This window comes from Leptosomus discolor, chromosome 1 (genome assembly GCF_034619465.1).
Source record: "Leptosomus discolor isolate bLepDis1 chromosome 1, bLepDis1.hap2, whole genome shotgun sequence".
Classification (NCBI taxonomy): domain Eukaryota; kingdom Metazoa; phylum Chordata; class Aves; order Leptosomiformes; family Leptosomidae; genus Leptosomus; species Leptosomus discolor.
This window is the reverse complement of record NC_141391.1, coordinates 201413606-201425346: the sequence shown is the minus strand read 5'-3', so window position 1 is coordinate 201425346 and position 11741 is coordinate 201413606. Positions and strand designations below refer to the sequence as shown.

At 38.9% G+C, this 11741-nt stretch overlaps 1 protein-coding gene across 4 annotated transcripts in view; it reads left to right on the top strand.

Annotated features, from left to right (window-relative positions):
* The first annotated feature begins 476 nt into the window (after window positions 1-476).
* Window positions 477-11741, top strand: part of TBC1D22A (TBC1 domain family member 22A) — a 184804-nt gene continuing 173539 nt past the window's right edge. For 2 of the 4 annotated variants that reach the window (XM_086473763.1, XM_086473758.1), the window contains exons 1-4: window positions 477-538; window positions 2731-2787; window positions 5022-5362; window positions 6154-6333. In XM_086473763.1, coding sequence (XP_086329889.1) covers window positions 477-538; window positions 2731-2787; window positions 5022-5362; window positions 6154-6333 — 640 coding nt within the window. The remainder of the gene's footprint in view (window positions 539-2730; window positions 2788-5021; window positions 5363-6153; window positions 6334-11741) is intronic. The other 2 variants (XM_086473768.1, XM_086473776.1) reach the window with 2 other exon arrangements.

Below are 11741 nucleotides of genomic sequence, written 5' to 3'. Positions count from 1 at the left end.
GAAGGGAAGGGTTCGAGGCGAGGGAAGGGCTCCCTGGCGCCAGCGGCCTCAGCCTAGGTTTAGACAGTCGCGACACGGCCCGGCCAAGGCTCCCGGGCACCGCCGCTGCTAGCCGCTTTCTCGCCGCCTCTGCCGACCCCACGCCGGCCTCCCCGCCCAGGCGACCCTGGACGCCCCGCGGCGCTGCCACCAGGACGGCGAGAGGCGGCCCCGACCCGCCACCACTGCGCGTTCTGCCCTGAGCTCCCTCGCTGCGATTGGCCCAACCTGACCCACTCGGCAGCATTCTCACTTCTGTTTGGCTGAAACCTCCGGGCCACCTCGGGGGGCGAATGAGGAGCGCGGTTGTTTCCCGGTCCCAAGATGGCGGCGCTCAGTCCCGTTCCCGTGGAAGGGAATGGGGGGAGTGAAGTCTGAGGGAGCGGGTCGAGGCCGCTGAGCCGAGCCGCGGGGAGGGGGATGAGGTGACGGCCGCCATGGCGAGCGACGGGGGCAGGAAGCAGTTCTGGAAGCGGAGCGGCGCGAAGGTGCCGGGCAGGTGAGCGGGGCCGCGGGGAGGTCGGGGCCCGCGGGCGGAGGCTCCCCGCGGCGGCCGCGGGCCCGTCCCGCCGCCAGCCGGCGCACAGGGCGGCGGGGCGAGCCTCCAGGCCGGTGGGGCCGGGCCGCGGGGAGCGGCTCTGGCTAGCGTGGCCGCCGCCGCCGGGCCCGTCCCGCCGCGTTGTCTCCCCAGCACCGCGTTCCGGCCGCCGAGTTCAACGGAGCCTCGTAGAGCCTGTGCCCTCTGCAGGGAGCGTGTCCGGCCGGCCGCTGCTGGTGGCTGGGAGGTTGGCGTGGGGCCTCCCCGTCCCTCCCTCCATCCTCTCTCGTTAGCTCGGCGCCCCAGCGTTTCAGTGTTGGGCGCCGCCACTTACTGGATCGAAGATCGCGGGTGGTCTCAGTTGGCTGTAACTTGTGTCATAAAAGTTGTTAAATAATTGCCTGAACGTGCGTTCCCAGCTTGATGTCATGGTCAAAAGAGTTAAAGTGATTTTGAGGATGTATTCCCTGGAAAATTTTGAATGGGGGAATGTGTTTGTAGTTCTTACCAATGATACAAGTTAGGATGTTTTGAGACTTGATACAGGTTATGATATTTTGAAATTCTATGCAGGAAACTGCACTTCATAGGAATATAGTTATATTTTAGTTTCTGCTTGATATTTCAAAATTTCATCAGTTTCTCAACTTTCTTACTGAAGTGTGAACACCGGACCCAGTCGTTGTATCATTGTGAAGAGCTACAGGTACACTCCATGGTTCAAAACTGTCCGGGGAATACGTCCCTAAAGTTGCATTAACTCTTTCAACCATTATGCCAGGCTGGGAGCGTGTGTTCAGATGATTATTTAACATTCTCTGCTGCCATACTTGAACTGTTTTCACAGTAGAGCAGTTCAGTTTCTTGCATCCTTTTTGTAAGAATGATGCGTATTCTTGGTTCTCAGAGATCAATAACGCTGTACTTCATTTACCATTTACCTGAATTCAGCAAAACAATCCTACTCATCATTTAACTTCTTCCTTTCTAAGTTACCTATAAGCACTAACTGGTTGTTTCTCTAGTTACAAACTAACTTTCAGTCCAATTGTTTTTGTCTTTCTGAACTTCTTATTTTGTAACTGGTGCATCCTTTGAGGGTGAAACACTTTTGACCCTCCTTGATTACACAATGTCTATGCGTAGTTGCAGTTAATTAATTTGCAGGCATCTGCAAGCATGTGGAAAAACGAGGACACTGTGGCGAGCGTGCTTTTGGTTGTGGGTTTTTTGGTTTTGTTTTTTTAATTACGGTGCGGAGAGGATTGTTGGTTCATGTGTGGGTGGATTCCCATCATGGTCGTTCATAGAGTGTCTGAAGGAAAAAGCAGACGTGGTTACTCATTTCTGAAGGAAAAGGCACATTCTGTCTGTATGCCAAAATGGAAAGTGACACCTGACCCTTGTGTGAGTGTAGAGCAGGGAAGAGCAGAGACTTGTCTGTGGAGTGTATGGTGTACAGTCGTGTAGAAAGACTGATGGTGGACTGACTTTTAGATTTGAGTGGAATTGCATGAAAATTGGTAAAAGTTTATGAACCACCACTCTCGGACATCTCTGGGGCTGATTTCACTACTGTTAATGCTGCCTCTGTAGTATAAGTCTGATCCTCTCTTAATATTTGTTATGACTGCAGTCTTTTTGGCTTGGTTCTATCTCAGGTTTACTAAGGTCGGACTTATTTATATTTATGGTCTGGAGAATGGTTTTTATTTGTTAGGAGGGCGTGTTTGTCTCCTTTTATGTGGTTTTTAATACAGGTTTAGGTAGATGTTAATGTTGTATATGATTTGCTTCTCTTACAATCAGAGAGTTTTCTAGTAATAATTTCTGTTATGAAGCCACATGTGAATCTTGATGTGTTTTCTTTGGAGTTTTTTTACTTCGGAAATAATTTTATAGCTGAAAAATGGGAGGAAATGAACTTTTAGTTTGTGGAGAGTTTTATTATTCACATAGTAACATGCTGTTATGTAACGTTAGAGATTGTAGTGAATAAATCTGTCTTTGGAAGCTTATTTATTGTGGGTTTCTTTGAAATGGAAAACTGTTGGAACATTTCAGTTTTGTTTATTCTTGACTAATTATTTAATACACTGAAAAAAACCAAATATTTTATTATTTTTGTGATAACTCTCTTTCTTTTCCTTTAGTATTCAACATGTGTATGGAGCTCAGCATCCACCTTTTGATCCATTACTGCATGGAACGTAAGTTAACCTAATATTTAAATATTCCAAGTAACTTGGATGATCTTTGCTTTCTTTTCTCTTTTTCTTCTCTATTGACTGTAGCTTATTGTTAATCTTCCTCTTTCAATTTTTGTCATAATTTTGACTTCTCTGTTCTAACTTCTTTTTTGTGACTTCCTGATGCTTTACTGTATCGGGAACAAGAAGTCAGCTGTTCAGTTCTGAACTAACATAGATTGCCAGCTTTTATTATCTGCTTGCAGTGCTTTATACATAGGAAATTATATGGAAAATGCTAATATTTATTTAGCAGATGAAGCTTATAACTCATGCGTAAGAGTCTTTCCTGGATGCATCTTTGATGATGGACTGGCTCTGTTTGTCTGTCTGTAAGAGAAAAGAGACAGGTTGCAGTAGATCATTTTGAGGCAAAGGTGGGCATTTTGCTTGTGAGTGAGAAGACAGTAGGTAGAATAGATTTTACAGTGATTTAAAAGTTTATTACCTTAGAACGTGAATATTGGATATCAGAACACAATGTACATGAAAATGGCAACATTGTGTTAAACATCATTAGTAACTAAATAAATTTCATGCTGACAACCCACAACTCATGCAAGTGAATGATTTTCATATCCTTGTGGCTGAGGTGTGTAGCAAAATGCTACATGCATTGACTTCTGCTGCTTTTTACATTTTGCTTCATTGTCATCTTTTTTTATTTTTGAAAGACAGTTTGTTTTAAGCTTTGTCAAGGACCAAGTTGTTTCCGGTTTGTTGGTAGATTTCACGGCTCCTTTGAAACCAGAGTTGCTGTTATAATGTTGCTCTATGTGAGAGTTTTGGGAAAATTGTATGACCAATGAAATGAACGGCCCAAAGCAGTATGGGCAAAAAATAATTTTAGAAGGAAAAGTATTGCCTTGGAAGGAGGTCATACTGCTAGGGGCTTTTTTCAAGGACTGGTTTGAAATGGCACGAGAAGTAAACATGTGCTAGTTAATTGTCAGATGATAGAGTTGAAGGCAGTTAAAACTTGTGATCTTAAGGACTGAAGGAAAAGGAATGGGATGAATTGGTTCAAAACATGGATATGTAAAGAGAGACCCAGTAACAAAACCTAGAAGCTTATTGCTTGAAATGATGACAGAAGAGGAGAAAGACTTTGCTGTTTTAGACAATGATAACAAGTTGGGTGAAAGTGTTACTGCTGTTGCACCTGTTAGGAAAGATATTCCCTGTAGTGTGTAACAGCGACGTTACTGACTGTGAAGTATGAAGACTGTGCGAGAACTTCTTCTGACTTCCAATTCTGGCTGCCTTGTCTTAACAGAAAACAGGGGAACTGGCACAGGTGAAAAGACAGGTATGGTCAGAAAGGGCAAATAAGTTAATGGCGGTAACTTTTTTTTGTTTGTTTTTGAGGTCAGACTTGAAACATTCTCAACTTTTTGCCTTATTTAGCTGAAATCTGAAGGGAGATGTGGATGTGGTTGCTCTGCGTTACTGTAAGTGAGAACAAGTGCAAAGCTAGGGGGGGATACTTGGTTCATCTCTCTCATACTGCATGTTGAGAGAGGGACAAAACATTAGGAGCTGATCAGGGTACACTTAGACTAGTAACTAGAGGAAATATCCTGCCTATGAAAAGAGCAAAGTTCTGAAGCAAATCTGTGCTGGAGTGCCTGAATGGGAAGGAATGATAGATGTAATGAGTTCTAAGGTGAGACCTGATTTGCTTATGATGGTGATTGTATTATGTGATTGCTTATAATGACTTGGGAGTAGACCTGGTGGCTTGATTACTGCTCCTGTGTTGTTCTGCAGCAATTGCGTTGAAAGGTCTGAAATCTCTACAGAAGTTCAGGAAGCAAGAGAACTGCGATGTGACCTATCTATCTTCTAAACTCCTCCAGCAACCTTCCTTTTATTAGTTTGGGGTTGGTCTTTTTGTTTGATTTTTTTTTGTTTGTTTGCTTGTTTGGTTTTGTTTTCTTTCAGACAAGGGAAGGAAGGATTTGTTCAGCTTCTATTCATCCAAAAAGAGTCTGTTTTTACCTGCTCTTATTCTTAAACATATTCAGCTTTACGTTATCATGGGTGGATGTAGCAGTAACATGAATGGAGGGAGGAGATAAATATTTGCTACCTATATAATGTGAAGTGTGGACTTTTGTTTTTCAGCCCTACCCATAGTGTTTTACTTACGTCATTAGTAGTTTTCTGAATATTTTTTGTTTGTTTTTGAATAGCTTGATAAAAACAGGTTCAAAGCCACCTACAACTCCAGTGAAACTAAAGAAAGTCAGCACCTTCCAAGAATTTGAAAGTAACACAAGTGATGCTTGGGATCTTGGGGATGATGATGATGAACTCTTAGCAATAGCTGCTGAAAACTTAAATACAGAAGTGGTCATGGAAACGGCTCACAAAGTAATTCAGATTCACAGCAAACTGCAAGAACAGCATAAATTTCAGGAAGAACATCTACAGGAAGAGAAACAAGTGGAATCTGCAGAACTGACTTCAGTTGTGTGTGGTGATAATAGGCTTGTTAAATCAGTCAGTGAAGGTCATACATCAAGTTCATCAGGTATGTTAAAAAATGAAAAAGATGTTGAAAGTAAAGTGAAGAGAGCTATAATATTTGCCCTTTAAGACATTAACCTTTTCCCAACCTTTTCTTAATACCACAGGAAAATATTATTAATCAATGTTGATTTATTTGAGGGAGATACTGCATGCTGTACTAAACCATAAAGCATGTGTGTGAGAAGTACATGGGTGAGGGAAGAATAATTAAACGTTTTTTTCAGCCTTAGTACATCCTCAGTTTTGGAAGGAAGTTACACTATTGAGTGTATTTTAATGGCTAACTGCACTAAGATGTATGCAATTAATAATATTCCTACTATTGTGAAGAATTGTTATTAAAATGCAACTGTATAAAGTATATTTAAAAACCGGAGAAAACCATGCATGTGGACTGGGGAAGTTCATCCTCATGTGGTCTGATCTGTGTTTTATTTATAAACTTTAAAGTAACCAATTGCAATGATTTCCCAGTCTATTTTTTCTTTTTTTTTTTTTTTAATAATATGGTGAGGGGGAAAGAAACAGCTTTCAGTAGCACAGAGATTTTAGAAATCAATTAGCCTTGCTCTTAGTATGATCTCTAATTGATTTGCTTTAATTGTGGAATACTGCTTGGAAGATGAATGCTGCTCCTGCTAAGTCCAAGTCATTTGGAGTCCAAACCTGTGCTATGCTTGAGTTTACATTTCTCCAAAACATTATTCTATTTTAAATTTACAAGTGAAATTCAAGTTATTAGTGGCCTTCTCACTAGCTGAGGCTAACTGTTATGCTTCTTTTTCCCTTCAGATAATGCTAGTGAAATTTCTTCCATGCAGAGATCACAGTCCCTTCCACAAACTTCCACACCTCCCTTGGTGAGTGGAATGGCAGACTATAATACCTCAGTTACTCCTGCATTGACTGAAAGAGAAGCATCCCGATTAGACAAATTTAAGCAGCTACTTGCTGGCCCCAATACAGATCTCGGTGAGTATTTTTTATAGGACCTATGAATTACCTCTGAACTATTCTTTAACTACTGTTTTTCCTGATGGTTTGATTAGGATCTAATCCTTTCAACATTTAGAACTGATCTTGCGAAAGAGAATAAAATTGAATGCTTGTAGCATTCATGCTTGTAATGCGCAATTTGCATACATCCTACTAATACATAGGGTGTTAGATGGCTTCTTGTTCTTTTCTTTCTCACATTATTTCTTCCTACTGGACTAATCTCTGGAGAAAAACCAGCATAATTAGCTGTGTTTAATGTTAATGCCTGATAATGGAACAGCATGCAGTATAGGAATGATTCTTGTGCTTGGAAGTATGAATATGAAAAATGATGAGGTGTGGAAGTCTTACTGCTTGTCTACTCAGTGAGCATTCTTCATGTTCACAGGCTGACACAGTAGTTCTGTGCCTCATCTGTGAATGCTGACCACATGTTAATGTGAAAACAAATGTATTGTCAGATAACTTGACTGTTCCCTTTGTGCACTGGATTTTAACTGCTGAATGGTAAATACAAGTGGTGAGAGGGTATCACAGAATTAAATGGCTTTGTATCCCAAGTGAAAACCTGGAGCAAGTAGAAATAGCATACTGAATTTGGAATACTTGGCTGGTCACTTAGAAGTAGGAGTTTATGTCAAAATAATTAATAAAGAAAATGACTTTGAGTAAGACCATTCTGGAAGATATCTACAAGAAACTCTTATATAAGCAAAAAGAAACTGCATGTTTGCCGTTCTTGAATTGATGCTTTCCTGCCCTGTAGTTGTTGTGAGACTTCTTCAATATAACATGGTCCAAGTAGTGGCTTTTTTTTTCTTTCTGGGCTGTGTCATCTTGTGCAATTGATGCTAGCAAAGTAGAACTGTGGAACCAATACTAGCTAGAAGAGACTTAACACTTCAGTGAGTTGTAGGACATGCTTATAAAATGCAACTGTGAATAAACTCTGTAGTGTTAAAACAAATTAGATTTTATATAAGCTTGAAAATTACAATCAAATACCACTTTTTCTCTCTGTGATCTAACAGATGTTACGAGCTATGTGATTGTGACTGACATAAAAACTCGTATCACTTTCAAGAATGTTGTAATGGTAGAAATCTTTGTAACATAAGGTTATAAAGAGGGAAGACAAAGTTTTAATTAAAACCTATCCATTACACTTTTGCTCTCTAATTAGATAGATAGGAATACTTTCCCAGTAAGTCAAATTTAGGGATTAAAGTAAAATATTTTGGAAGGGAGCGAAAGAAGATTTCCACTCTTATTAGGATTAGGAGTGCGTTCACCGTGACTGGTGAGAGTTTAGTCAATGTTATTTGAACAAACTAGGTTTATTTTTTTCCTCATTGAAGTTTCTAAATCTCACACAGAAATATACATAGGAATATGAAATTTGGGTATGTTGCTCTTTGTATTATTAAAACATAAAAAAACCCTTATAAGCTCTCAATATTCTTTCTTGTAGAGATCACTAAATAATGCCTTTTCTATGTCTGTTTATAAGAAGTTTATTCTTTTTCTTGCTTTACAGACTATAGCAAGTACAGAATTTGAAGTTGTATGAATTAGAATTTTAAGTCCAGTTTTGATTTTTTTAATACAAATGTTTTGACTTTCGTATCTGTGATATAGTATATTCCTAATATATTAGGAAATGCTACTGGATATATCACAGATACAAAAGTAAATAGTGCATGAGTTTTCTTAGTGAAGGAAATGAACTCTATATTGATGACATGCAAACTCTTGATGATCATGAAGCTATTATTAGTAAATCATAAGTGATGGTAGTGCTCGGACTACGTTACATGTATATATTAGGGAAAGTGTGTGTATGCATATATACATATGCGAACGTGTGTATGCATGTGGCCATATGTATGGTTCATCAGAATCGGGGGTGTGCATGTGTTGTATGTATTTTTGGGAGATGTTTGGTTTAGCTCCATGTTACAATGAAGGCCATGTTTAAAAAGGATTCTTGATTCAAAATGACAGTAGTAGCCTCAGAAACTGTTGTAGGTAGGTGTGGTGTGGTGTGGTGTTTGTTGTGGTTAAAAAAAAAACCAACCCACAACTTCACAGTAATACTGAAAATGGACTAAGGTAGGACTAGGTGACAGGCTCCAAGCTAAGATTTGTAGTGAGTAATGAAGGGACAGGTAGCTATTCTGTTGTGGCTGGCTCATTCTCTTTGTGTGTGCATTTGATTTAGTGTTAGGTGTGTGTCTTTGTTTTGTGTTAGATCCACAGGTAGTTGGATTTTGTTTGTCATGATGAATTAGTGAGTAGTGCCTTGGAGACATTTTAGTAAATATTTGTGTTAATTTCTGCATGTAATAGTGTTGGTTTTGCTTGGAAGTAGCAGCAGCAGAAGTAAAGTATTTCTGTTGACTTTGGTTTCTTGATATAGTTTTGCATATTGTTGAAAGACGTGCCCTTTCAAAGCAATATAAAAATAAGATAATCTGTGGAACAGAAACAATGTTGTGCACATTTTCAACTCAAGGCTTTTCTCACAATGTGAGAAATCAACTAAGACTAAGAACACAAAGTAATACAAATGACCTTGAAATCCTTTCAGTCACACTTGAATGATCATTATCCTATAAAGACAGCGTAAAATGCAATGTTAGTCTTGTATGTCAACTAGAGGTTGTGAGTGTGTTCTTTCACAGGAAAACTCTCAAAAAGATGGATTATGCATATACATTTGGAAGGGAAGATTATTTTCGCTATTGAAGTCCACTAATAGATTTTGGAGTTGGGTTTGGTCCACAGGTTGGATATTATGAAGCTGTGGAAATAGGTAGTTCTGTCAACCCCATCGAATTATACACTGAGCAAAATAATATAGCAGGTATAGACTGCAATTGAGATATGAATTCACTGGTAAATATTACATAAATATATAATTACAGAGCCGTTCTCAAAGTTTCTGTGTACAGTTTTATCCAGCACATGCTTGCACAAATAGTTATTAGTGAGGCACAATCTGAGAATATAAACTGGGAAGGAAAGAAAACAAAAAACCACACCAGAATTCTCAGAACATAAAATAATTAATTCGTTTAGGTTAGGCTCTTTATTCATAAATAAGAGTTATTTCCATGGCTCAAAAGTACCCTTAACTAATTTTTAGTATTTTGTAGAGCTGAACTAATAAATTCACTCTTGTAATTAATGATTGCCCTTGTACTTGTTCTGAGTCTTCCCTTAAGCCCTACTAACATGCTTTACTTCTCTGTCCTGCAGGCATTTTTATTGTTCACATGATAAACAGATGCAAATAATATGCCTTATTTACATTTGGCACTTTTTATTTGCCTGTTGCTATGCTGTTACAACCTCTAATATAAATGGGGAAAGTATGTGAATTGCATGTCAAGAGTAGTTAGCTATATGAAAAAAACCCCTGTTCCTATAGAAATGTTACTTCTAGGTATATGATTTGTGCTGTGGGAGTTATTCAAGAGCCCTGACAATATACCTTCAAGTAGTAATGCAAAGAATGAGGAGATAATCTCATAAGGTTAAAATTACAGAATGAAAGCTGATAAACAAGCTGAACTGTGTTACAGCAAGAAATGTGGGCTGGTAGAAGGAGGCTGTTGTAAGAAGCAGTTTTGGTTGGAGAGGGACTTGAGGACTGACCCCTGTCAATTAGATCATATTGAGGTACACTGGGTGCAAATTCAGGAAGGAGGATAGGGCTGGAGATAGCAGTACAGCTGTGTTGATTAGACAACTGCAGAGTAGACTGTAGGGCTGATGTGTCTGCATAGCCTCCCGCTCCTGGGACTGCATGCCAGGTTATTTATTCAGAGAGAACAATTTACGCTGGTTTTGTGCAATCAGCCTCTGCTTATGCTTGCCTTGCAGTCAATTTAATGTAGATTTACTTCATTTCAGGCCTTGTCTTTCCTTGTAATAGACTTTGTGTTACTGAATGAAGACGGGCTCTGTGCTTGCAGAAATTTTTGCAAACAATTGGTTGCTTTAAGAAGGGAGGGGACTGGACTTTAATGAAGCAGCCTAGGGAGAGTGTCTCTCGGAAGAAATTTCTCTTTCCTTCAACAGACCACTGTTTACATATTTAAGAGGGTCAGTACTGCTATGTCTATCAGGTTTCCAATTTAAGTTTAATTCTGTTAAATTTGTCAGACTTGTGTTTTTAAATAGTCTTGTAGAACGTTCTAGGGAGCTGTTTACTGTACAAACAAAATTTAAGCAAACTATGTTGATGATAAAATCAGACTGACGTAAAACAACAGTTATCTCATACTTGTAACCTCAGCATAGCAGATGTATGTGGGCTTTGTAATACCAGTTTAAAGAATAGCCTATTAAAGCACTTCCTTAACACCCTCTTTGTCTCCAAATCAACTAGTTTTCTGCTTTTTTTTTTTACACACACATAGCTAATGAGTATGTAATTGGATGTCAGAAACATGTTTAAATCAAACAACAACCTGTGTACTGTATTCTCTTGACTTAATAAAACTTCATAACATTGTAATGCTATTGTTAGGCAATGAAGCACGTGAATATCAAACTTTTCAAAGCCAAACCAACCGATTTCTTAAGATGTAAAGTTGTTCTGTGGGTTAAGGTGACTCTTCTTTCTACTTATTCACAATGTATTCCAAGTTGAACAAAATAATGTATTGAAGATTTAACGTACTACCTTGGAAAACTTATAGAAGGCTCTGTAAAAGCACCCATGAAAGTAGTAAAGCATCTCTATTTTAAATTGATTCATATTGCTGTATCCTATATTTGCCTTCAAAAGCTCTGTTCCATTGCACTTTTTTTAAACTCATCTCTTTCTCTTGTTCTAATAAGATCTCTAAGAAGAAAATCTTTGCAGGCAGCACCACAAGCTGCTGAGTGTGGTGCTGTTTCCTAGTCAGTCCTTTGCTATACAAGTGGCAGATAATGTTGTGAAGTCTTAGAGAACATATAAAGAGTAGCTGAGCCTTTGATTAATCTGATGCAAAAATGAGTTCTGTAATTTTACAGGGATTGCAAATGGTGTAATCTCAGATATCCCATAACAATAGCTGACTGCCTCTGGGTACAATGATAAAAGAATTCTAGGGTGGTTCTCAAGAAATGAAATTTAGAAAGAAAACTTCCTAGATATGTCTGGGTTTTTTTTTACATCACAGTGATCATCTCTACTGTTGCAGCAATTTGAAAAGTAGAATTTTCCTATTTGTGCTTAGAGTTGTTTATTGATTCTAGATGTATATTAAACCTGATTAAACATAGTAATTATCTTCTATTTACGGTTCATAAATACAGTAGTCTGTAACAGCAATCTGTTATGTCCTTTAAAACTGTTTGTCAAACTGATGTTATTGAAAAGTTTC